Source organism: Ursus arctos, unplaced genomic scaffold (assembly GCF_023065955.2).
Source record: "Ursus arctos isolate Adak ecotype North America unplaced genomic scaffold, UrsArc2.0 scaffold_14, whole genome shotgun sequence".
NCBI lineage: Eukaryota > Metazoa > Chordata > Mammalia > Carnivora > Ursidae > Ursus > Ursus arctos.
The window spans coordinates 31,465,316-31,491,280 of record NW_026622808.1 but is presented as its reverse complement, the minus strand read 5'-3'; the positions used below and the strand labels follow the sequence as shown (position 1 = coordinate 31,491,280).

The 25,965-nt window shown below is 39.1% G+C and overlaps 1 protein-coding gene across 1 annotated transcript in view; it reads left to right on the top strand.

Annotated features, from left to right (window-relative positions):
- Positions 1-308: 308 nt before the first annotated feature.
- SMARCC1 (SWI/SNF related, matrix associated, actin dependent regulator of chromatin subfamily c member 1) overlaps positions 309-25,965 on the top strand; it is a 163,050-nt gene continuing 137,393 nt past the window's right edge. Inside the window, exons 1-2 of the mRNA XM_026500714.4 lie at positions 309-503; positions 8,169-8,288. Of these exons, the coding sequence (XP_026356499.1) occupies positions 309-503; positions 8,169-8,288 (315 nt within the window). The remainder of the gene's footprint in view (positions 504-8,168; positions 8,289-25,965) is intronic.

Sequence of the window (25,965 nt, the reverse complement as noted above, 5' to 3'; positions counted from 1 at the left end):
AACCCGCAGAGGCCCAGGTCGTGTAGTAGAGAAGGTGCGCAGCCTTCCTCGGCTGGCGGAAGAGGCGGGGGCAAGTGCTTGTCCCAAGCCCTCCCGGCGCCGATGCTGCGCATGCGTGCGCGCGTGCCCTCTTCGGTTAGGGACCGAGTCCCGAGAAGGGGAGGGGCTGGCCCTCCGGGCCGGAAGGGGGTTGGCTGGGCGGGGCCGGGAGGCGGTGGCAGCGGCTGCGCGCGCGCGCGCGCGGGTGCGAACGGGGATCGCCGCGAGGGCCGGGGCGGGCCGGGCGGTGGGGACGACAGACGGCGACGATGGCCGCGGCGGCGGGCGGCGGCGGGCTGGGGGCGACGGCGGGCGCCGCGGGCGCGGGAGGCGCGGCGGTGGCCGCGGGCCTGGCAGTTTATCGGCGGAAGGACGGTGGCCCGGCCAGCAAGTTTTGGGAGAGCCCGGAGACGGTGTCCCAGCTGGACTCGGTGCGGGTCTGGCTGGGCAAGCACTACAAGAAGGTGGGTTCGCGCGCCCGTGGGGGCCGGGGAGGCCACGCGACTGGAGCCGGGCGCAGCTACTGGTCTCGCGGGCCTCAGGCCGCCCCTCCCCCCCGCGCGCCACGAGGGACAACAAAGGCAGGCGCCGGGCCCGCCACGCCCCCGCCGTCCGCTCTCTGTGCCCGCGCGCCCAGGGCTTCACCGGGCCCTCGGGGCCAGGCCTCTGGGAGTCCCCGCACCGCGGGCGAGAGCCCCAGCTCACCTCGGTGTGCAGGAGCATCTCGAGCTCAGCAAACCGGAGGGCGTGAATCTCTTTTGTTAGCTGCACTGGGCGTGTGTACAATGATTATCACAAACTGTCCGAGCCAGGGTTGTAAGAGCAGCTTAAAGTTTTGTTTGGAGACTCATCTTCAGAGTCAAGTGAGGTAGCTAAGGTTCTACTACCTGTTGTTGGTTTGGTATAGAATGACTAAACGATTGTAGTCGGAAGTTAATAACAGTAGGCCAATATAATGGATGATAGTATTGATGAGCACTGATATTAAAAAAATGACAGTTTTTACTTCATTGTACCTTTAGTTCCGTATAGTGTGGGTACAGGAGTTAACGTTCTCTTGTACCTAATGTGTTTGTACCTAATCGTACCTAATGTGCCTTCCCTGAAAACCCCATTTGTGCTAGACTGCCGCACTTTTATATCACCTTTATTTTCTTTGTACCACTTTGTGAGATTATGTTTTTCATTTAGCTGTTTCTCCTACTTTTGGGCGGTAAGTTTCGCTGAGTCAGTGGTATTGAAAGTTGTGACTTAACCTTTTATTTATAACGAGTGTTTTTTAACTTCCCCTTGTAGGTAATAGGAATGACTCCCTTAGAAGGTGTAATGAAGCAGACAGCCCAAAATACGTCCTCTGCCCCAGATCTCCGAACACCCTTTTCAAGTTCCATACTTCCCCCATTGAGAACCGTAGCACTGGAGCAAGAACCTTGTCAGGCCTCTTCACTGCATTCCCCGCCCCCCCCCCCCCCCCCCGCAATGGTTGGTACTCATTGCCTCGCCCTTAGTAGTTGCTTAGTAAATATTTGTTCAGTGAATGAAAAGACGAAGTATTCTAGAAACCTATTCATTTGAGTTGTGCAGCGCAATGGAGTCTGTCAGGTTTTGAAGGTTGATAGGGACAGGATCTTGGGTTCCTTTGACATTACACTGTGGTACTTTCAGAAGTGACTGTTTCTTACTGAAGTTTTAGGAAGTGAGAGACAATATATATTTTTATATGCTTTGACTTTTTTCGCCCTGAAATTTTGCAGTTACATTTGGGGTTGCCAGTTTTTCTCATCTGCATGTAAGCAGACCGAAATATTGCTCTCGCTTATATAGTAATAAATTGGACACTTTTTTTTGTAGGCAGCAGAGCTTCTAAAAGTGGCTAAGGGAATTGAATATATTTATATTATGAAAGTATTATTTTTATCATGTGCCCTTCAGCCAATGCTTTCGGTTTTAAATTCAGTGTACCTTAATGAAGCCTTCCGCCTGCCCCAGTCTGAGGTATAATTGGCATAATAACGTATTAGTTTGTCAATGTAGTTTTAGCAGAAATGAGGAATATTCCTTTGGATATCAAGGAAGAGAAAGGAGAAAGAGAAATAATAGTCATTTCTACCTCTCCAGACTGTGTGCATCTATTTGGGCCCAATTTTGTTTGAATGGGTTTGTTTGGTGGGTAAAGAAGTGGTTCTGGGGCTGACTGAGGGATTTGTCCCAGTGTTGAGGCCATTGGGCAAATCTTGGCTCAGTGTTATTCAGGCCATAAAAATAAAGTAAAAGTTCGTCTCAGGGTTTCATAAGGCCAGTGTATATTTCTTGGGCCTCCTCAAATTGAGGATTGTGTATTCCTTATGCCTGACAGCCAGAATCCTGTCAGCCCTAGAGAGTGGTATTGGAGTGGCGAAAGTACCATCCAGGACACAATATATTTCCACTCAGTATACACATTGATGAGTTTTAACTAAAGTTTTCTGTTGCATTTAATACTCCATTTTTACATTCATGAATCTCAGCAACTGAATGAAACATGGCATTGGTAGTCCCATTTTTATTAATGGGTTTATCCATGCATTCCATGAACAACTGGGCATCTAACTGTATCTGGGCACTTAAATCATAGCTCAGATCCTTACAACAGTTGTGAATAATAGACATTTATTTCATTTTACACATGAGTGGAACCCGAGACTCCAGATCTAAGTGACTTCTCTAAGGTTACAATGAGGAGTGGTAGATTTGGAATTCAGTGAAGGTCTGCCTGGCTCCAAAGCCCCAATTTTTTTTGCCACATATAATCCCTCTCATCAAGGAATGTAGTGAAAGGTAGTGGAAAATGTAGTGGTAAAGGTAGACATAGACACTTACTTGTAAAACTCATGTGGTTTCAAGTTAAAAGAGAACTTCCTTGTATTGTGTTTGTTTTCTCTGTGTCCTTAGTACATGTTTGTTCAATGCATGAACAGATTAGTCTAGGAACCTATTCATTTAAGCTTTGTTGATAAATTTGGCTCAGCAACAGAGAAGGGAGAGGGACTACTTTTTGATTAGGATGAGCTTCAACTAGGCCAAAGAAGTGCGGAGGAGGGGCCTCCTGGAGGGAGGCACAGATAGGTGAGTGGGAGCACAGGGCGATTAACTGTTGGCGTGAGGTTGCCTTTTAAGCCCACCAGCAGTGCAGAAGCTGTTCATCTCCTACCTGAGCTGCCGTTGTATTATTGGGTACATGTCTTTCATCCTCACTTTGATGAAGATGAAAGCTATATTTCTGCCCATGGTTTCTGAGTGGTTTTCAAATGATCAAACCTTACTGATCTTAAATGGGTTCAACTCAGATACCTTGGAGGTGAAAGATATCTGTGAACTATTAAGTTCCCAGGTAAGTTTCTTCCTGGTTTGACTTATTTGTGAAATAAGATTTAAGATGTTAATCTAAGGGTGATCACCAAAATAGACCAGATCGCCTAAGGAATGCATTTCAGTACACTTTACATAAAGTTTTTAACAGTTAAAGACAGTTTTTTTTTGTTTGTTTTTTTTATGGGGCATTTGCTGCAATAGGTTTGTTTAGGGACAAGTTGTTAAACTTTTGATACTTTATTAATACCATAGATAGCATAAAGCAGATATATTGATAAAACTTTCTCAACTTACCTTCCTATCTTTCTTTTTTTTCTTTTTTTTTAAATCTTCCTACCTTTCTTAATCAAAATACTTGAGACTAAAAATTTTTGGTTGTCTTAAGTAAAACATGCTGTTGAACTTTTTTTTGATCAAAAAATAAAATGTTTATGACTGAAATAAACTGTAGTCATTAAATTTTTTTTTGTTAATCAGGATTCAGTATTTTGAAAGTTGTCAAGAACCTTTTGTGTTTTAGGTAATGTTTTTGGAAGCCATTTGAAATGCACTCTATTATGTCACTATAGGATAGTGAATGAGCATTACACTTTGGAAGATGTGAGTTCAGTACTCTTGACTGCTAATTGGTGATGTCCTGGAGCAGATGACTTGATTCCTGTTTCAATTTTCCATATGTAAATTGAGAGTAAGATTGACTTCCACTAAGTTGTTGAAGATGGGGTTATGTAAATTTGAGGTGGTAATGATATTTTTGCGTATATCCTGCGGTCAGCTTGCTTTATTCTTATTGGTTAAATAGAATGTTAATATTTTGAGATGTTTAAAAGTTGATTTAAAAACCTTACAGTCATACATTGGCTGCCTTTTGAGTGGGTGTGAGGTATAATTTAATGCATTAACGTGACAGTTCATTTATAAATTAAAAATGTCATCTTTTTCATGTTTGGTAACTTTTGTGGGTGATTTGGGAAAAAGTAACCAAGGTTAAATATAATTAAAAAATTGGGGGTGCCTGGGTGGCTCAGTCAGTTAAGCATCTGCCTTTGGCTCAGGTTATGATCCCAGGGACCTGGGATTGGGTTCTGGGATTGAGTCCCGCATCAGGTTCCCTGCTCCACAGGAACCTGTGTCTCCTTCTGCTTGCATCTCTCTCTCTCTGTCTCTCCTGAATAAAATAAAAATAAAATGTAAAAAAAAAAATTGGTTTTTAAAATAGCTAAGGTAATAATTTTGATTGAATTTTGAACCTGGCCATCTTTATTCTGAAACTATAAGGTTGTCCACATGGAACCTTTTACATGTTTTTGTATTCTGAATGATATATCAGATGAAACATGCATAGTAGTGAAATTTAGAATATATATGAAGTTGTGTATACAGCAGTTGCTAAACTTAGTTTTTGCCTAAAGGGTTGATTTGGTTTTTGCTGAACAGCCTTCCTCCAAGATGGTGTGTTTTTCAGTTTTAGGATTTGGCATTGTTTGGTTATCTACAGGTATCTGAAAAATAAAAAGTTATTAGGCTTATTAATTTTTCATGTTGCTTTACTATGTACAAAAAATTGCAGTACACTATATGAGTTCTTTGAGAAATCTGTTCTTATAAAAATAATAAAGTTACCTTGTGGATATATGCTCCATATTTTGTCAGTTCTGTAGGATACATTTGAGAAGTTTATTAAAGATTATGTTACGTGAGTGCTATGAATAAGAAATACTCATAATTGTATATTTTATGAGTATTTCTTATTAAAGAGTTACTGTGTTAAGTTGGAAAAAACCAGAGAATGAATTGTCACTTGTAAGTGTATAGTCCTTAAAAAAGTAAACTTGATAATTTTTATGGGAATTGGTAATTGGCAATATATTATAAGAAAGGGGAATTGTAAGTAGTTTTCAACGTTTAAAGATTGTTTAACTGGTTTTTAGCTTTTATTTTTATTTATTTTTAAATTTTAAAAAAGATTTATTTATTTGAGAGAGAAAGAAAGCGCGGGGAGAGGGAGAGGGAGAAACAGACTGCCGCGGGGCTGGATGCCAGGACTCTGAGATCATGACCTGAGCCTAAGTTAGAAGCTTAACTGATTGAGCTACCAGGCACCCCTTTAACTTTTAAATTATGATAAAGCATATTCTTTAACTAAGATGTGTAGTAATACCTGAAACAGATTTTTTAAAAAAAGTTTAGTGATGCTTAAAGTGGGTTCCTGCTCTAGTTGTATCACCCAGAACTTCTTAGAAATGCAAATTCTTGGACCTGACCTGTGGAATTAGAAACTGGGTCTAAAATTTGAAGAACATTACTTTAGGGCCAACAGAATTGACATCTTACATGCTTAGTTGTATGAAGTTTGTTTCCATTTTTTGACTGGTATCTGGCACAGGTGTTTCACTTTGTGGCCTTATGAAATGTGTTTTCACAGAATACCCTTAGTATAAAAGAAAACTTTTTATAAGGATGAAAAAGGAATGGTCTAGAACAGGAATAGGCAGACTTTTTCTATAAAGGGCAGGAGAGTAAAGATTTTAGGCTTTTCAGGTCATGCTGTCTCAGTTGTAACTGCTTGACTCTGCTGTTACATGAAAGCAGCCATAGGCTATGTGTAGTGAATATGTGTGCTGTGTTTTGATAAAACTTTATTTATAGGCACTGAAATTTGAATTTCATGTAATATTCATGTGTCATGAAATTCTTTTTTTTGAAGATTTTATTTGCTTATTTGCGCGTGCGTGCGCGTGCAAGAGAGAGAAAGCACAAGTGAAGGGTAGAGGGAGAGAGAGAAGCAGACTCCCTGCTGAGCAGGGAACCCAACATGGGCTTGATCCCAGGACCCAGAGATCACAACCTGAGTTGAAGGCAGACGCTCAACCGCCTGAGCCACCCAGGTGCCCCGAAATATTATTCTTTAAAGTTTCTTTCCAGGGGTGCCTAGGTGGTACAGTCGGTTAAGTGTTTGTTGGTTTGGGCTCAGGTTGTGATCTCAGGGTCATGAGATCAAACCCTGTGTTGGGCTCCCTGCTCAGCGTGGAGTCTGCTTGAGATTCTCTCTCTCTCCCTCTGTCCCTCCTGCTCATGCTGTCTCGCTCTGAAAAAAATAAATCTTTAAAAAAATGAAATAGAATAAAATTTCCTTCCAACCATTTAAAAATATAAAAACTGTTCTCAGCTTGTGGGCCACAGAGAAACAGACAGTGGGGCTGGATTTTACCAGCCTTTGGTCATGTAATATAAAGCATTCCAACAAAATACCAGTCTTCAGCAAAGTGAACTGCATGCTGGCTGTTCCATTTAGAGTGGAAAGCTAATGCACCTGAATAAATAACATTTGGAGGATACTAAGCTTTAAGAAGAATCGCCTGTTTATATCATGCTTTATCTTTGCTCGGCAGTGGTACAAATTGAGAGCCATGGAATCTAGTGAGAGTAGATTGCAGCTGATAATCATTTTGCCATATATATATATATATATATATATATATATATATATCACTTACAAATATTTTTTGTAGTAGAAACCTACCACATTAATCTTGAAATGTTGGATGATACTGGGAAAGAGGTTTATTCCAGGAAGAAAAATTCATTTTATTATCTTTTGTTATCTTTTCAATTTCAAGGAGGTATAGATGTTTTTCCTGCTCAAAATTGGAAGTTTAAAAAATTTTATTGAATGTATTGGCTTTTCAAAGTGATATCGAACATTTCATACTTAAATAAATTTTCACATTTAATTTAACTTGCTAATTTATGCTTTCCTTGTCATGTTACCTGTTATTTTCCCTTGCTTTGGAACTAGCTTGCTGTCTGCCACTAGTTTGGCCTTTGGACATTGTTGACATTAGTGTGCATAACTTTTCAAATATATTTGTTTAAAAAAATTTTAAAGATTTTATTAATTTATTTATTTGAGAGATAACAGAGATAGCAACAGAGAGTGAGAGAGAGCACAAGCGGGGAGGAGAGGGAGAAGCAGGCTCCTCACCGAGCAGGGAGCTTGACGTGGGGCTTAATTCCAGGACCCTAGGATTATGACCTGAGCTGAAGGCAGACACTTAACCGACTGAGCCACCCAGGTGCTCCCCCCCAAATTTTTTATTGTAGTAAAAAAAATAACAGAATTTTCCTTCCTCACCTGTTTTAAAAACAGTGCAGTCTGCTCTTTGGCCACAAGTTATTTGTTTATTTATTATTTTATTTTATTTTATTTTTAAAAGATTTTATTTATTTATTCGACAGAGATAGAGACAGCCAGCGAGAGAGGGAACACAAGCAGGGGGAGTGGGAGAGGAAGAAGCAGGCTCCTAGCGGAGGAGCCTGATGTGGGGCTCGATCCCATAACGCCGGGATCACGCCCTGAGCCGAAGGCAGACGCCCAACCACTGTGCCACCCAGGCACCCCCCACAAGTTATTTATAGTCATCCCACATACAAAATACATTTGCATATAATAGGTCTCATCTGATTACAGTATCAGGCTCAAGTTTGAGGCTCAGGATCTCACCATCTAACTTTAGGTCCAGGTGCACGCGAGATGACTTGGATTCATTGCTTGGGCATGGTTTCTCTCCTGAGACCTGTTAACTAAAGAGATCAGCTATCTTTCCCTCCCCAGTGCCCCCAGTATTTATTTTTGTAAGCCCCTTTACAGCAGAGACCATGCTTCAGACCTCTGCAAATCTGTCACCTGGCCCGTGCTTAGTAGGTAATAGGAAGTGAGCTACCATTCTCTGCCGCACGATTGTCCCAGTTTTTGAGTCCCCGTCTTTATCTTGCAGTACGTTCATGCGGATGCTCCTACCAACAAAACGCTGGCTGGGCTGGTGGTCCAGCTTCTTCAGTTCCAGGAAGATGCCTTTGGGAAGCACGTCACCAACCCGGCCTTCACCAAACTCCCGGTAAGTACGTCGGCTTACTGTAACACTGGGGAACCTGCAGTTTCTGTACTTTCAGGTGCAGTCTCCAGCTCTTGCCTTTACTGCTGCTAGCCTGTAGAATAAACAGAGCATTATTGTTGCTTTTTAAGTATAGGAAGCTCCACTTTCAGGAGTCATTTAACATTTGCATGAAACATCCCAACAACTATTTATAGACTTAACTGTTAACATGTAGCTAACATTTTACTATGTTGTAGTTTCCTTGTAGTCTCTGCTATATCATGTCTTCTCTATTCTTTCTCCTGATTCAGTTCTTGTGTAGGATACTTTTTTGTGCAATTTTTATCTTTTGTTGGTAAGATTTTCTGAGCTTGTGTGTTGTCCTTGCAGTTGATACTTTGATAGTTTGGTTTGGTATACAAATACTGGGTTACGCTTTTTTTTCCTTTCCTTCCTACCAAAATATGTAGGTTTTGTTCTTTCCTTTCCTTTCCTTTTTATTTTTAAGTTCGTTTATTTTTAGTAATCTCTACACCTAGCGTGGGGCTTGAACTCACGACCCGGAGATCAAGAGTTACATGTCTACAGGGGCGCCTGGTTGGCACAGCGGTTAAGCGTCTGCCTTCGGCTCAGGGCGTGATCCCGGCGTTCTGGGATCGAGCCCCGCATCAGGCTCCTCTGCTATGAGCCTGCTTCTTCCTCTCCCACTCCCCCTGCTTGTGTTCCCTCTCTCGCTGGCTGTCTCTATCTCTGTCAAATAAATAAATAAACTCTTAAAAAAAAATAAAAAGAGTTACATGTCTACCAACTGAGCCAGCAGGTGCCCGTGGTTTGGTTCTTTCCTTAACATTAGATTTTGTGGAGAAAAATCTGATACTTGATTTTCCCATTTTTATACTGATCTTTGAAATATTGATCTTTGAAATTCAGAAATATGACTTGTTGTAAGTCATGATCTGAAGACTTAGTTATGTTTCTTTAGCTCAGGGAATATTCAGTCTATTAGTCTTCTCTCCCATCCCATATTCCTTCATGTATATTTTTGAACTCTGTAGAACGTTAGACTTCTAGGAATTACCTGTAGCTTTTCTCATAATTTTTGTCTTCCAATTCTCTGATTTGGGTTTTTGCAGTTTCCTGTCTGATGTTTGCTGCCTCCCCTGAGTATAGGTAGACCTTTTTTTTTTTTTTTTTAATCTCAGAAGTTTCTCATTTGGGTGTTTCTTATTTCATCACTAAACTTTTTATTTTAACAACCTATTGCTCTTTCAGGTATAACTGAGAATAGGAGATAGTGTATGTTTTTTACTGATCTTGCAGTAAACGTGTTTAGTTTGCTTATGGTATTTTTGCTGTCAAGACCTTTATTTTTATTTAGTCAGATATAGAATTGTGTTGTTTTGTTTTTGTTTTTGTTTTGTTATCTCTACCCCCAGTGTGGGGCTGGAACTTATGACCCTGAGATCAAGAGTCACATGCTCGGGGTGCCTGGGTGGCTCAGCGTTAAGCATCTGCCTTCGGCTCAGGTCATGGTCCCAGGGTCCTGGGATTGAGCCCCGCATCGGGCTCCCTGCTCGGTGGGAAGCCTGCTTCTCCCTCTCCCACTCCCCCTGCTTGTGTTCCCTCTCTCGCTGTCTCTCTCTCTGTCAAATAAATAAATAAAATCTTAAAAAAAAAAAAAAGTCACATGCTCTACTGAAGGAGACAGCCAGATGCCTGTAGAATTGTGGTTTTTGAATCATATTAGGAGGCTTTCTTCACTCGTAGGATGTTCTTCTAGTACTCATATAGCTTCATATTTTATACTTAATTCTCATCTGTTTAGAATTTATCTTGGTATTCAGTGTGAGCAGTGGACCCAGTTTTATCTTTTTTCTTATGATGATCTGGATGTCGTTTATTAAAAGTGCTTCTTTCCCCCCACTGATCTGAGCTCATCAAGTATTAAGCGATTGGTTATTTATCAAATCCTGAGAATTTAAAGAGCAATACAGTGTATATTGTTTGTCCTCAGGGGGTGCACACTCTAGTGAGCTGAATGAATAGAGCCTTTTACGTTTCCTGGTGATCTCAGGAAATGTTTTCCAGGGCAAAGGGCATTTGAATCTGAAACTTGAAAGTTGAGTGTGAGTTCTTCAGGGAAATGCTGAAGTGTGGGATTTTTTAGGCAGTAAAAGCATAAAGCATAAAAGCATAAAGGCCTGAGAAAATGTGGTACTTGAAGGCAGTTGTAACAGTTCAACAAGATTAGAACTGAGGACAAATAGGCAGAGAAGTGGGCTAAAATCAGTCATAATAGGCCAGGTTTACTGTGCTAGATGTGTGGCCTTTATCTCGAAAGTGATGGGGAACCACAACAAGGGAGAGAGTAGTAGGTGACTTAGTTGATTTTGGGTTTTAGAATAATCCCACAGGCTTCAGTGTGAAGAATGGGTTGGAAGCTAAGATTGGAGGCTTTGAAAACTCTTCATGAAGAAACCGCTCTCATAATCTACTGTGGTGATACCCTGTGAAGGAAGCAGTGGATTTAAAGAGGGCAGAAAGGAACTCAGAGTTTAAGGGGGCAGAACTTGGTAATATTTGGGGGGGGCGGAGTCTAGGGGCTGGACAGAGAAAGAATTTATTAGGAGGACTACACTGAGCAATCAGACTCCTTCGGCATGAAGGGGAAAGCCAGAGTAAAAGCAGGTTTCTGGGGAAGGGTACTCAGTGTAGTCTAACTGTGTTATGGTTGATTCTCCGATAGGCACTTCAGGTTTAGAAATCTTGTGGGTACAAGAAATGGGATCTGGAATTTAGAGTACAGGTTGAATGAGAAGAAGAGATTGGGAGTTACTGGGTAGTGGATGAATTCACAGTTGTGGAGCAAGGTCATTCCTTCTCTTTGGATTTGCTTTTTAACTTTATTCTTTTAAAATACCTACTTTTTAATGTGCGATTTATGTCATGTATGTGTAATATATTAGCAATGTAGTAAGTACCTGTGTATAATTTATGAATAAATTTTTAGATTTTGGAGGTACATGCTCATTTTGTACTAATGGGAATTACTCAACTGGATGATGAATGTAACTTCATTTTCTGAGCCGTGTGACTAATTGAGGTTTTTTGGGTAACTTTTGTAAGTTTAAAATTAATTCAAAGTAAAAATTTTGCAAGAATAATGCAAAGAACTTTCATTTTCCCTTTATTCAGAATCCCTGATTGTTAACATTTTACTGCATTTGCTTTATCACTCTTATTCTCTGTGTGTGTGTGTTTTTCTGAATCCTTTGAAAGCTCTGTGTTCCTTCACCTCTAATTACATGAGTTTACTTCTTATTCTTGTGTATTATGAACCAGATTAGAATTATTAAATTAGGAAGTGGTTGAAGTTATCATTTAAAACACTGTAACATAATACATATAGATTGCACTTTATTAAGTATAACGTTACTATTTAGAATAAAATTCATAGATATATTACACAAAGTATTTTATATGATTCATATTATATTGGTATTTCTAATTAAGATTGTATGAATGGTCTTAAAAAATAGTATGTACAGGAGGCTTTTTTTATGGGGTATTTAACTCTTGGGAATGAAACCATTATTTTTTTCCAGATTTTAAAGATTAGGGAAGAATATTTTTAGGCAGAAGCCATAAATAAAAATAATTCATGGCTTAGTGCCAGTGGGACCAGATGTACTTCTCTTCCTCTTAAAATAGTGTTTAACATTTTCCCAAATGAAAGGGATTGATGTAATGTGTGATGGTGTTAAGCAAAAGTGGATGAGAAAGACAGTTAATGAAGCAAAGAATGTTTTAGTGAAACATGTCAGCTGTTTAACCTTAAACTTTTTTTTTTTTCTTTCTGAATAAACAGTACTGGTATAAGAGTTCACTATTTGGGCTGATTCTTTTTTTTTTTTCTTAATCAGAGTGGAACTTTATATACTGACTTCCTAAGTCATACCGGATATTAAACAGCTGGCTCAATGTAGGGTATGTTCTATCTAATGCTAAATTGAGAAGTTAGAATTTAGGGAAAATTTGAAGGTTTATAAGACTAAAAATATGTTGTATAGGCAGGGATACCTGGCTGGCTCAGTCAGTAGAGCATGCGACTCTTACTCTCAGGGTTGTGAGTTTGAGCCCCACATTTGTCATGGAGCCTACTTAAAAAATAATATGTTGCATAGGCAAACGTAACATGAATTGAAACAGAAGAAAAAAGTGTTTTTACCTCCACCACAAGTAAAAATTCTTGTTTTTCTGTAAACTCTTCAAGGCTCAGTGCATAACATCATTGTAATGATAGGGTAGAGGCAGTTTTGTATTCTGCCTTTTAAAATAGGTCATAAGCAAGTGTGTTTAAAAACAAAGCTCTGAGATCTAGAAGACTGCTAGAAGGTCAAGTCAGAGTCTAAAGTAGCAGAAGATTTTAAGTACGTTCATGAGATGTTCAAAATTTTCACTTATTATCACATTTAAAAAAATTAATCATTTCATTTGCAACTATAACCTGACTACACGTTGCTATTCCATAAATTTCAGAGTGGAGAAACTACCTTTGGGAACATGGGACTAGGAAGAAGATTCTAAGTGTTTTATATGTATTGGAAGTTAGTCCTTTAAGTTTGTAGCTTAGACCTCTGTTTGATGAAAGTAGAAAGTAAGTGGCTGTTTAAGTGAGATGATGTGGGACATTTACTCTGTGATGCAATGATTTAGTTTCATTTTGCTTTTCTTCATATGTATCACCATGTCTGTATGAAGCTCTACAGAGAATAGTGTAGTTTTGCTTGTCTTTGAATTTTATAGGAACGGAATCCTAAGTATCTGTGTTATGAGCCATGGAGGAAGTATTTGTAACCGTGAAAAGACAGGTTGAGCCAAAATGAGGGAGATAGTCCAGCTGAACTGTTGAGCCGTGTCCCTGTAGATAGTATAAATTACTGTAGATAAAAGGATAAGTCCGAAAAACTCTGGTCGGTTCTTTTCTTGCCCTTGTAATTCATCTGCAAGATCAGTGAGCCTGGATGATCGGCATGACTGGTTAGAGCACAGCGGACCGCAGAGTATGGGCTTTTAGGGCCTGCACCTGTATGCCAGGCAGAGGGCATGCTGGGCCAGGTGTTGATCAGGGTTCCAGAAAACTATAGGACCATTGTTAATGGTGGGCCTGTAGTCCCATCCACACCATGTAGAGTCACAAGTAGAAACCTTAGTTCACTGGCATTGTATTCCTGATCTGTTCGGGTGATGTTTTATTTATTTTTTACCTGCCCCCTCCATTTTACTTCCCCCCCCATTTCCCTCTTTCTTTTCCCATAATGTTTCTCTCTCGAGCTTTACTTATGTCTGATTGATGTACTATAAGTGGTACATGTTTAAAATATGAGCTCAAGGTAATGAACATTTCCATCATCCCCATCATAAGCTTCCTTGTAATCTGTCTCCCACCCCGGTCCCCTGGCAGCCATTGAGGCTATAGATTCATTTACAACTTCATGAAATTGATATAAATAGCATCAGAGTATATACTTTTTTTGTCTTGGTTCTTTCATCATAACGGATTTTGTGATGTGCATCATCTGTGTTGTTCCATGTATTATTTTTCCTTTTTATTATTGATTAGTATCCCGTTGTATGGATAAACCACAGTTCATTTATCCTTTTACTGTTTGATGGGAATTTGGGTTGTTTCCAGCTTTGTGAGTAAAGCTGCTGTCATTGTTATAATGTACAAGTCTTTTTGTGACATGTTTTCATTTCTCCTAGGTAAGTAACCCAGGAGTGGGACGTTTGGGTGATAGCGTTGGTAGCATTTAACTTTAGTTCTTAAGAAAGTGCCAAACTGTTTTCTAAAGTGGTTGTATCATTTTACATACCATCTAGCAGTGTACTGTATGAGAGTTCCCGTTCCTGTGTATTCGTGTCAATGGTTGGTATGATTAGTCTTCATAATTTTATCCATTTTGATAGGTATATAGTGAAATCTCATACTTTCAATTTGCATTTTCATGATGACTGATGATGTTAAACATCTTTTTATGTGCTAATTGACCATTTGTGTCTCTTCCTTTGTGAGTTGCTTATTCAAACAATTTTTTAATTTGGTCCCCAGGACCACCCCACGTTCAGAGTTGCTAGATGGACTTATGGAACTCAGCCTATGCTTGTACTTACAACTAAGATTTTTTTTTTTTTTTTTTAAGTGTATTTATTTAAGTAATCTCTTCACCCAGCCTGGGGCTGGAACTCAGGACTCTGAGATCAAGAGTCGCATGCTTTTCCAACTGAGCCAGCTAGGCACCCCATGTATAACTAAGATTTGTTACAGCAGTCTAGTAAGTATACAAAGCCTAGTCACAAGGGGAAAAGACACAGGTGTAACCTGGAGGAATCTATGCTGCAGGCTTCTGTATGCTCTCTTCCTTATGTGAGGGGTCACACAAAGTGTATTCTTCCCCGGCATTGAAAATGTAGCATACGGGCAATATTTCTGCTCAGGGAAGCCTGTTAAGAGTCTCACACCCAAGGATTTCATTGGGGGCTGGTACCTTCTGTCTAGCACATACTTAGACTTCTAGATTACCCAGAAGGAAAGCAAGTATTCATAAAATCACAGTGTTTGTGCAAGTAGTCTAGGCTCAGTGAACCACCCTTCTTATCAGTTGACTAGGACTACTCTTAGAGGTAGATTTCCAGATGCTAGCCAAGGGCCAATTGGCAAGCAGGCCGTAATTACTGAGGATAGTCATCTCGGGCCTGCTGTGTTAATTCTTTTCTGCACAGTTTTTTTTTTTTTTTTAATTAAACTTAAAAAATTCTTTATATGTTCTGCATATGGGTTCTTTATAATATATATTGCAAATATTTCCTCCGAGCTTGGGATTTGACTTTTTGTTTTCTTACAAGCATCTTCCCAAGAGCAAAAGTTTTGAATTTTGATGAAGTCCAGTTTATTGATTTTTACAGTTTGTGCTTTTTGTGTTCAGAGAAACCTTTGTATACCCCAGAGTCACAGACTGTTTCCTGTATTTTCTTCTAGAGATTTTATAGTTTTAGGTTTTATATATTTTGGGTTAATTTTTATGTATAGTGTGAGGGTAAGGGCTAATGTTCTCTTTTATTTCAGTATGGATATCCAGTTATTTTAGAGCTACCATTTGTTGGGAAGATGTTCTTTCTTTGAATTGGCTTAGCGCTTTAGTTGAAAATCAGTTGACCAGATGTGTGTGGGTGTATATCTGGGTTGTTTTTTCCTATTGATTGAAATGTCCATCTTTTTGTTAATACCACATTTTTTATTACTATAACTTCATGACAAGTTTTCTTTTTTGCCCCCGATCTTTGTGCTTTTAATTTCTTTTTCTTGCGCCATTGCTGGGTAGCACCTTTGGCTCAACATCGAGTAGAAACGGTTAAGACGGGGGGCACCTGGGTGGCGCAGTCGTTAAGGGTCTGCCTTCGGCTCAGGGCGAGATCCCAGCGTTCTGGGATCGAGCCCCACATCAGGCTCTTCTGCTATGAGCCTGCTTCTTCCTCTCCCACTCCCCCTGCTTGTGTTCCCTCTCTCTCTGGCTGTCTCTATCTCTGTCAAATAAGTACAATCTTAAAAAAAAAAAAAAAAAGAAATGGTTAAGACGGGGCTCCTGGATGGCTCAGTTGGTAGAGCATGTGGCTGTTGATTTGGGAATTGTGAGTTTGAGCCCCACATCAGGTGTAGAGATTACTTAAAGTGTTTAAGACAGGAATTCTTTTTTTTCTTTTTAAAAATATTTTATTTATTTAAGAGAGAGAGAGAGAGAGAGAACGAGAGGGGGTAGGGTCAGAGGAGAAGCAGGCTCCCCAGTCAGAAAGGAGTCTGATGCGGGACTTGATCTTGGGACTCCAGGATCATGACCTGAGCTGCAGGCAGTTGCTTAACCAAGGAGCTATAAGACAGGCGCTGTAAGACAGGAGTTCTAACCTTATTCTTGTTAGTGGAAAAACATCCAGTTTTGCATTATTAAGTATGATATTAGCTGTAGCTTTTTCCTATGTGATCTTAATTCGGTTTTGGAAGTTCCCTACTATGCCTAGTTAGCCGAGAGCTTTTATTTCGAATGACTGTTGGATTTTATCATGTGCTGCTTCTGCATTTTTTGAGGTGGTCAAAAGGTTTTTCTTTTATTCTGTTAGTAACGTGAGCTTCATTCATTTGCTTATTTTCAGTTCATCAACCTGGTATTCCAGGATAAACTCTACTTGATCATGATACATTATCCTTTTTATAAATTATGGGGTTTAATTTGCTAGTATAAAAGTTTTCTTAAGGTTGAGTAATTTCTTAAGTATTTGATAGAATTCACTAGTGAAATAATATGGGCTTAGAGTTTTCTTTTGGGGGAGGTTTTAATAACTGATTCAGTTTCCTCAATAGGTACAGGGTGTAGATTCTGTTTCTTGTGTCAGTTTTGGCGATTTGGATTTTTCAAGAAATTTTTCAGTTTCACTGAAATTGAAGTTCAAATGAAGTTCACGTTATGCAGTTAATCCTTTTTTAGAGCCGTTTTAGGTTCATAGCAAAATTGAGCAGAAGTACAGAGATTTCCCATATACTCCCTGCCCTGACATATGGGGCATAACCTCTCCTCTGCCGGAAATCCTGCATCAGATTGCTACATTTGTTACAGTTGATGAACTTACATTGACACATCATTATCATCTAAAGAAAGTCCGTAGTTTACATTAGGGTTCACTTTTGGTGTTGTACATTGTACAGGTTTTGACAAATGTATAATGACATGTATCTACCATTATAGTATGACGCAGGATAGTTTCACTGCCCTGAAAATTCTCTGTGCTCTGTCTGTTCATTCCTTCCTCCCTTACTAACCTCTGACAACCATAGATCCTTTTACTGTCCATAGTTTTGCCTTTTCCTGAGTGCATATAATTGGAATATGTAGTAGTCTTTTCAGATTGTCTTCTTGCACTTAGTAATATGCATTTAAAAGTTACTCCATGTCTTTTCATTGCTTGCTAGCCCATTTTTCTTAGCACTGAATAATATTCCATTCCACACCAGCATTTGGTGTTGTCAGTGTTCTGGATTTTGGCTGTTCTAATAGGTGTGTAGTGGTATCTCATTTTAGTTTGCATTTCTGTGATTACATATGATGTGGAGCATCTTTTCATCTCTTTCTTATTTTATCTTTATTTTTTTAAGATTTTATTTATTATTTATTAGAGAAAGAGAGAGTGAGAGTGCACAAGCAGAGGGAGAAGCGGGCTCTGTGCTGAGCAAGGAGCCCTATGTGTGGGACTCGATCCCTGGGATCATGACCTGAGCTGAAGGCGGTCGCTTGACCAACTGAATGACCCAGGCGTCCCTTATTTTATTTTTCAAAAGATTTTATTCATTTATTTCTCAGAGAGCACGCACAAGCAGGAGGAATGGCAGGCAGAGGGAGAGGGAGAAACAGCTCCCTGCTGAGCAGGGAGCCGAGTGTGGGGCTCTATCCCAGGACCCTGAGGTCATGACCTGAGCTGAAGGCAGATGCTTAACTGACTGAGCCACCCAGGCGCCCCTTGAAGATTTTATTTTTTAAGTAATCTCTACATCCAGCGTGGGGCTTGAACTCACAACCCTGAGATTAAAAGTTACATTCTTCACTGTCTGAGCCAGCCGGGCACCCTAGCTCTTTCATTTTTGAAGGGCTGTTTTGCAGGATACAAACTTCGATTGACAAGTTATTTTTCTTTCAGCACTTTACCTATATCTTCTCATTACCTTCTGGCCTCCATGGTTTCTGAATAGAAATTGGCTGTTAATGTTACTGAGAGTTCCTTGTATATGATGAGTTACTTCTTTCTCCCTGCTTTTTAGATCCTTTCTCTTTTGACAATTTGAATATAAAGTGTCTTGGTGTGGATCTCTTTGAGTTTATCCAGCTTGGAGGTTGTTGAACTTCTTGGATGTGTAAATTCATGTTCTTCATAAAATTTGGGAAGTTTTGGCCATAACTTTTTCATAAATTTGGTGTTCTTTTCTCTCTTTTGGAACTCCCATAATATGTATATTGGTAAAATTGGTGGTGTTCCATGGGTCCCTTACACTGTGTTCATTTTTCTTCATTCCTTTTTCTCTCCTCTGGAATGGTTTCTATTAGTTTTATTTTTTTCCCTCTGAATGGGCCATACTTTCCTGTTTCTTTGTATGCTAGGTAATTTTTTGTTAAAAACAGGGCAGTTTGAGTGTTGTAATGTGCTAATAACTCTCGTAGTTAGATTCTCTCCTTTCCCCAAGGATTGCTGTTGGTGCTTGATGAAGGCTGCAGTCATTTGTTTGCTGAATTTTCCAAACTGCTTTTGTAAAGACTCTATTCTTTGTCAATATTGTCTTTGATGTCTCTGTGCTGTTATTCTTCATGGCCAGCCAGTTCTCGGAGATTTCCTGTTTTACTTTTGTTAGAAGATGTTTTGTGTATTATATCAGCATTTTTAGTTCTTTTCGGCTGGATGATTCTGGACACTTAGCCCAGGATATTTCCTGTAATGACTTTTTTAAGCATCATTTCAGGTTTTGGAGATCAGAGATAAAGTACAGGTCTCTTTAATCTGACTTGAATCAGGAGTCTGGAGAGAGTGTAAAAGCTGTTGATTTTGCCAAAATAAAGCTCATTCATTTCTTAAATTGAACTAATGTAACATATGGAATCAGATCAGTTTCTGGAACCAGGTGTTATGAAAGAGCCCTGGGCTTAGGAGTTAAATAGCTATGTCCTAACACTCTGTGACCTTGGGGAAAGGTACTTCCACCTGTACTACTACTTCTGGGAAAATGTTTCTTGCTCTGCTGACACTATGATGTAGCTGTGAGAATCACAAGATATGTGATAATGGAAGCTCTTTGAGAAATTAGAAGTGGTGTATAGTACTTAACAACATGAAAAATAGATTGCTCGCTTGTTCTATCAGAGGTTTTCTTGGTAAAAGTAAAAATGTAGATATTAAGGTAGACATATTCTTTGCACATTTATTATACTAGTTTGCCATCACCTCCAGCTCTTAAGGAAGGCCCCAAAGAGCTAGGTCTTCTGTTTCAACTCAACTCGTATCTGAGACAGTGTATTTTATGTAAACCTGAGGACTAACAAAATGTTGTAGTGTCGTTTGAACTGAAGCCATATTTTATCAATTAAACATTGATAAGATTTGCTTTACTTTCCTACTCACTGCAAGTGTTTGGTATGTATTTACTAATTGACATGCCTTTGTTGTGATGTTAGAAACTGCCTCAAAGACAGGAAGAGTGAAAGGCTGTTAATGAAGTTAGCTGGAGAACTGAATAATATTTACTTTGTGAAATTGATCTTTTCTTAAAATATTTATAGAAATGTAAAACACAGTGCTGACTTATTTTAAATCAATAATCAGAACTTAGTGAAATTATTATTTCTCTAAAGGAGGTTCATTGAGATGGTTACCTATATTCAGGGACGTGCATTAAATTATTTGGAATTTATTTTCAAACTGTCACAGGAACTTAACACATTTTAATATATAACTTTGGAATACATGTAAATACTTTGAAGGTAAAATTTATTGTCAAAGCCATTTCTACAAATGAGGCTGTGTATTTGGACTGGGTAGTATTATTTTGGGACATTTTAGATGAGTCACAGTCTGTAGGCTATCTCTCTCCGACACTTTGGAATTTCTGTCCAGTAAGTGTGACTGACTTCATGGCAGAGATTCTCATGAACTTGGTCAGTCTGGTGTAATGGAAAGAATATGAATCCGAGGACCGTCACTTTGGCAATCACTTTCCTTCATTTGATTTAGTAAACCATGCTGTGTGGTAAATAAGTTTTAGGGAGAAGGAAGTTGTTAAGAGGCATATAGTTATCAGAAAAGGAGTTGGACCTGATCATTGGTTTTATAATTGTTTCTTGCAGAGCACCTGAGTGACTGAGAGAACAGAGGAATAAATGGGGAGGTTTAAGAGGAATCTGTTGTTCCCAAGTTTTTCACTTTGAACAGTTTTTCTTGATTGACTTCCTTTTGAGCTTTCTGCTCCTAAAAGAGTTGTGTGGCAAAGAAACATTAGAAAATTGTTGAATTCGGTGAACATGATGATTCCTCCAATTTTCGGTATTTTATGATCTGTATCTGAGAATAGTATTGTTCTGCTAAGATCATGCAAAATTCTAGGACTTTTTGGAATGGGGAAGGGTGAAAGCCAAGATTAGCATGTAAGTCAAACAAAAGGACTTCTGAGGACAAATCACCAGTCTGTCACTACAGTGACTGGCGCTCTTGAAGTCACTTCAGAAGTTCCTGGTGTCCAGGAGATCCCATCTAGTAAGGGGAGGGTGCGGCTGGAGACTTCAGACTGCATGCAGCATGGCTCTTCTTTAAACCTTGTCTTACAACAATCAAATTTAGCAAATTTAACATTGGGACAGACATGCTGTTATTTACTATATAATCAGTCTTCACATTTCAACAAATTGTCTCAAAAATGTCCTCTTTAAGATCCAAACCAGGATTGCACATTTTATTTAGCTATGTCTCTTTAGTCTTAATTTCAAATAGTTCATCCTGTCTTTGTCATTCATGACTTATATTTTTGAAACATATAGTATAGGCAAGCATATTTGTAAAATTCTACCATGTTATTACTTGGAGATGAAATTTCTTCATTCTGATTGCTGTATAAGGGGTTGGTAAATTTTAGAGGGACAGATGGTAAATATTTTAGGCTTGCAAGCCATACAGACTTTGTCATAACTAATCAGTTCTGTTGTGGCATAAAAGCAGCCAAAGATAATATCTAAATGAGTAGGTGTGACTGTGTTCAATAAAAATTTATTTGAAAAAATGGGCGGCATTGTCATTTCTTGCCATATAGTATTACATTGTAGGAATATTCCGCAATTTATTTATCCATTCTGTCATTGATTGGCTTTTAGGGTAATTTGCAGTTTAGAGCTATTGTCAGTATTGCTGCTGTGAATATTTTTGTATGTATATGTCTTTCGGTAAACGTATGTATTTCTGTTCTATCCTTAGGAATGCAATTGCTGGGTCATGAGTGCATGTTCAGCTTTGGTAGATACTGCTAATCTTCCAGAGCAATTGTACCAATTCATACTCCCACTGGCAACGTACAAGGGTTCTAATTCTTTACTTTCTCACCCATGCTTGGACATTTTTTTTTTTTTTAAAGATTTTATTTATTTGACAGAGATAGAGACAGCCAGCGAGAGAGGGAACACAAGCAGGGGGAGTGGGAGAGGAAGAAGCAGGCTCATAGCAGAGGAGCCCGATGTGGGGCTCGATCCCACAACACCGGGACTACGCCCTGAGCCGAAGGCAGACGCTTAACCGCTGTGCCACCCAGGCGCCCCTTGGACATTTTCTTATTTTAGGTTTTTTTGTTTTTTTTTTTAAGATTTATTTATTTGAGAGAGAGAAAGAGAGCGTAAGTGGGGGGAGGGGCAGAGGCAGAGGGAGAGAACCTCAAGCGGACTCCCCGCTGAGTGCAGAGGCCAGCGTGGGGCTTGATCTTATGCCCCATGAGATCATGACCTGAGCCCAAAATTATAAGTCGGACACTGACTGAGCCACCCAGGTGGCCCCTTATTTTAGTTTTTGGGTGGATTTATGGTGATACTGCATTTTCTTTAGTTGCTGATGACCAGTGAAATTGAGTACCCTTTTGTATTTATTGATCATTTGGCTGTTCTCTTTATTGAAGTGCCTGTTCAGATCTTTTCCCCATTTTTTAAAATCTAGTCATTTATCTTTCTCATTTAAAAAAATTTAATTCCATAACATACAGTGTTTTATTAGTTTCAGGTGTACAACATAGTGATTAAACAATTCTGTACATTACTCAGTGCTCATCATGATTGATGGACACTTGGGCTGCTTCTATAATGTGGCTATTATAAATAACGCTGTAATAAGCATAGGGGTGCATATATCCTTTCAGATTAGTGTTTTTGTATTCTTTGGGTAAATACCCAATTGTGGAATTACTGGTCCATAGGGTAGTTTTATTTTTAACTTTTTGGTGAGCCTCCGTACTGTTTTTCACAGTGGCTGTACCAGTTTGCATTCCCACCAAGAGTGGGAATGTTTCTTTCTTTTCTTTTCTTTTTTAAAGGAGTTTTTCTTACATGTTTTGATTATGAGTCCTGTGTCAGAAATATTTATTGCAAATATCCTCTTGGTAGCTTATCTTTTTATTCTCATGATGATGTCTTTTTGATGAACAGAGGTTCTTAATTGTAATATAGGGCAGGGATCAGTAAACTTTTTCTGTCAAAGGCCAAGTGGTAAATAACGTTTTATATGCAATGTCTGTAAAAGGCCAGATAGTAAATATATAGTCTCTGCTGCAGCTTCAGTAAATATATAGTCTCTGCTGCAGCTTCTCGTCTTTTGTGTGAATATAGCCTCAGACAATGAGCATGGATTTTTTTCCAATAAAACTTTATTTACATAAACAGAAGCAGGTTGAATTTGGCCTGTGGGCTACAGTTTGCCCATTGCTGATATAGAATAATCTATAAGATTTTTTTTATGCTTAATGCTTTTTATGCCCTTTGCCTATTCCAAAGTCATAAATATATTCTGTTGTATTTTTCATAGAAGCTTTATTGTTTTATCTTTCACCTTTATAACTATAATCCATCTGGAATTGACCTGTGTGTATCATGTGAGGTGTAGAGGTCAGCATTCCTTTTTTTTCTTTTTTCTTTCAAACATGTGCATCTCCGGCTGTGGCTCCTATGTTTTGATGTGTGATGTTTTCATATCATTTAGTTCTCAAGTATTTCTGATTTCTGTTTTGACTTCTCCTTTGACTCTTGCATTATTATTTCAAAAGGTGATTGGAATGATTGATTTTTATTATAAATTTTGAATTTTGTTACATTAAGAACATATTTTAATATTTTTTGTAACTTGTTGAGATTATTGGTGTTGAGAAATCTGTCAGTCCAGTTGTTTGGTTTTTTTTAGGTACTCTCTTTTCTTCGGGTTGCTTTTAAGACCTCTTTGTCTTTGCTGTTATGCAGTTGCACTATGGTATGCCTCTGGGTGTAGGTTCTGTTATGCATTTTTAATATATTCCTCAGGGCTGATATGTTTCTTGAGGCGCCTGGGTGGCGCAGTCAGTTAAGTGTGTGACTCTTGATTTTTGCTCAGGTCATGATCTCAGCTGCCTGGGATTGAGCGCCTGCATTGGGCTCCATGCTCAGCAGGGAGTCGGCTCGAGGATTTTTCTCTCTCCCTCTGCCCCTCCCCCTGCTCTAGCATTCCCTCTCTCAAAAATAAATAAATCTTAAAAAGAAAAAAAGTACTGATATGTTTCTTGAAGCTGGGGATTTAAATCCTTCACAATTTCTAATCCTTCACAAATAAGTTTTAAACTTTTCTATGTGTAGTTGTGTAATCTGCTATATAAACTGACAGTTGTGCTTTTACTTTCATTGAATGGTGTGTGTGCTAGGAGTTACATGTATATCTTTTTCAAATCTTTCTCTTTAGTGTGTTTTAATCACTTTACATATTCTAATTGTACAAGTCCTATCGTATTTTTTTCTTCTATTTGAAATGTTAGGATTCTTTTGTTTTTTCTGTTGACTTAAGGGAACAAAACATAATTAAGATTTGTGTGTTTTTTGAGTTTTGGAACATCAGCCCTTCCTTCAGTGGAATTTTACCTGGGAATCCTGTTGGCCTGGCTGAGAATTTGCTCTTTAAGTCATTCCAGAGGACCTGCCAAAATTAGGACCGATTCTTATGTTAAATTGTCATGGGGTTCCTAACTGAGTGGTTAGTTAAATTTCAAACTCAAATTATCTTGAGATGGAACCTTGTTATCTTCTTTGCTGGCAGGTATTTTTTTCTAGGTCATCCTGTCCCTTCTGGTGCAACCTGTTGGTAGCCCTGACTCTACATGCCTGTATGGTGGGTGATTGCCTTAGTTCTGACGTCCTCCTTTGCTTATATCTGTAGTCTTATTTCCTGTCCTGCATCGACAGTGAAGAGCTAACCTTTATCTTATCAACGTTGTCATTACTTGCCTGTTTAGTCTCATTATCCCCGCCCCACGTCACCCTGGCGTGGTTTTTTTTTTTTTTTTTTTACCTCAGAAGACTGCCACTTTGACTTTTAGTTTGATTTTTTTTTCTTTGATTTTTGCACCTAGGGATTTCCTTTCTTCCTAGAAATCCAGCTACATTTAAAATAACATCTGTTATATTTTGTCCAGCATACATTTGAAGTGGTAGGGTTTTCTGTTATTCAGCCTCACATTGCTGCAGCCAGCAACACTTTTTCATCTGTAAAATGGCATGAAGAGTCAACTTCGTAGGATTGTTGTGAGGAGTAAATGAGGTACATTATTCTCATCTAAGATGCCAACACTATGGAATTGCCACGACTTGTGCATTTTTTCAGATGAATAGTAAGTTGTCAGTGATGTATATACGGTGCCTCATGGTAAATTTAAATTCTCAGTAATTGGTAGCAATGATAATGCTTTTTGTTCTCCCCAGGAATAAGAGTACTACAGCAATAATTAGCTATGATTAGAGGTGCTAATTATAAGACTATTATAGTTTCTCTTATTAACAACATTGGGAAAAATTTCTAGAAAGCACTATCTGAACTCCAAAGCAGTTAAAGTACACAGAGAAATGTAAGGAATATTTGATTGTCATATTTTGTGAAGTAAAAAGGTTCTGGACTCTCAGTGACGTGCCTTTTTTCCCCACAACTTTTCAAGGTGTGAAGATGACATTGTGATTTTCTGTGAACTTTCTTGGTGTCTTGGATGTACTCAGTTTCTCTTCCTTTATTCACTTTCTCATGTTTACTGTCTTGCACCATCACATTGATTAATAGACCAGGTCACGGCATTAATAGATGTGAAAGTTCTACGTACCAAGTATACATCCTCCTCCTTTTTTCTAGTTAAGACAAATTGCCTTTAATAAATAAGCCAAAGAAATAAATAAGGACACTATGGTACACATTTTAAGCACTTTTAAGTATTGCAGTTAGATTTATCTTTTCCTAGGTTTCATCAGCTCAGCAGAATTTTAGGTGGGCTATAAATAGGTAGGATGAGACCACTTACGTACATCCAGAATAGGATTAGATTAATTTTCCAAATAGTTAACCAGAGATAGAACAGCTTATCAGAAGCAGTGTAGTCACACAGCTGGGAATAGAAGCAGCGTGTTAGCGCTGTCCTTGATCCCCTGTCTCTGATTGGGGTGTGTAGCTACTGAGATAACTTTAGGCGAAGCAGCAGCTTGCTGGCTCTGGAAAGCTCAAGTTTTAGAATCCTCTTGCCCTTTTATTCTGTACATTTTTCAATACTTCTCAGGAGGAATTTACAACGAACAGTCCATGCTGCTCCTTCAGAGAATGTCTAAGAACGTGAGCTCTTGTATTCGAATTAACATCCAGTGTCAGTTAGGACAAGCCTTCTTCAGGGTGGGGGTGGTTGGGATGAGAGTTGGGTGAGGGGATACAGTCAGGGTCCCATGGGTGTCCCTGCCAAGTCTCTTGTCTCAGCCTCCAACTTGCCGTCCCCTGACTTCGATCTGCTACTTTTTTATCTGGGTGATTTTGATACTGAGCTTAATCATTAGGACCAGAGTCCCAAGTCCATTCCCATGTGGGCTCTAAGAATCCT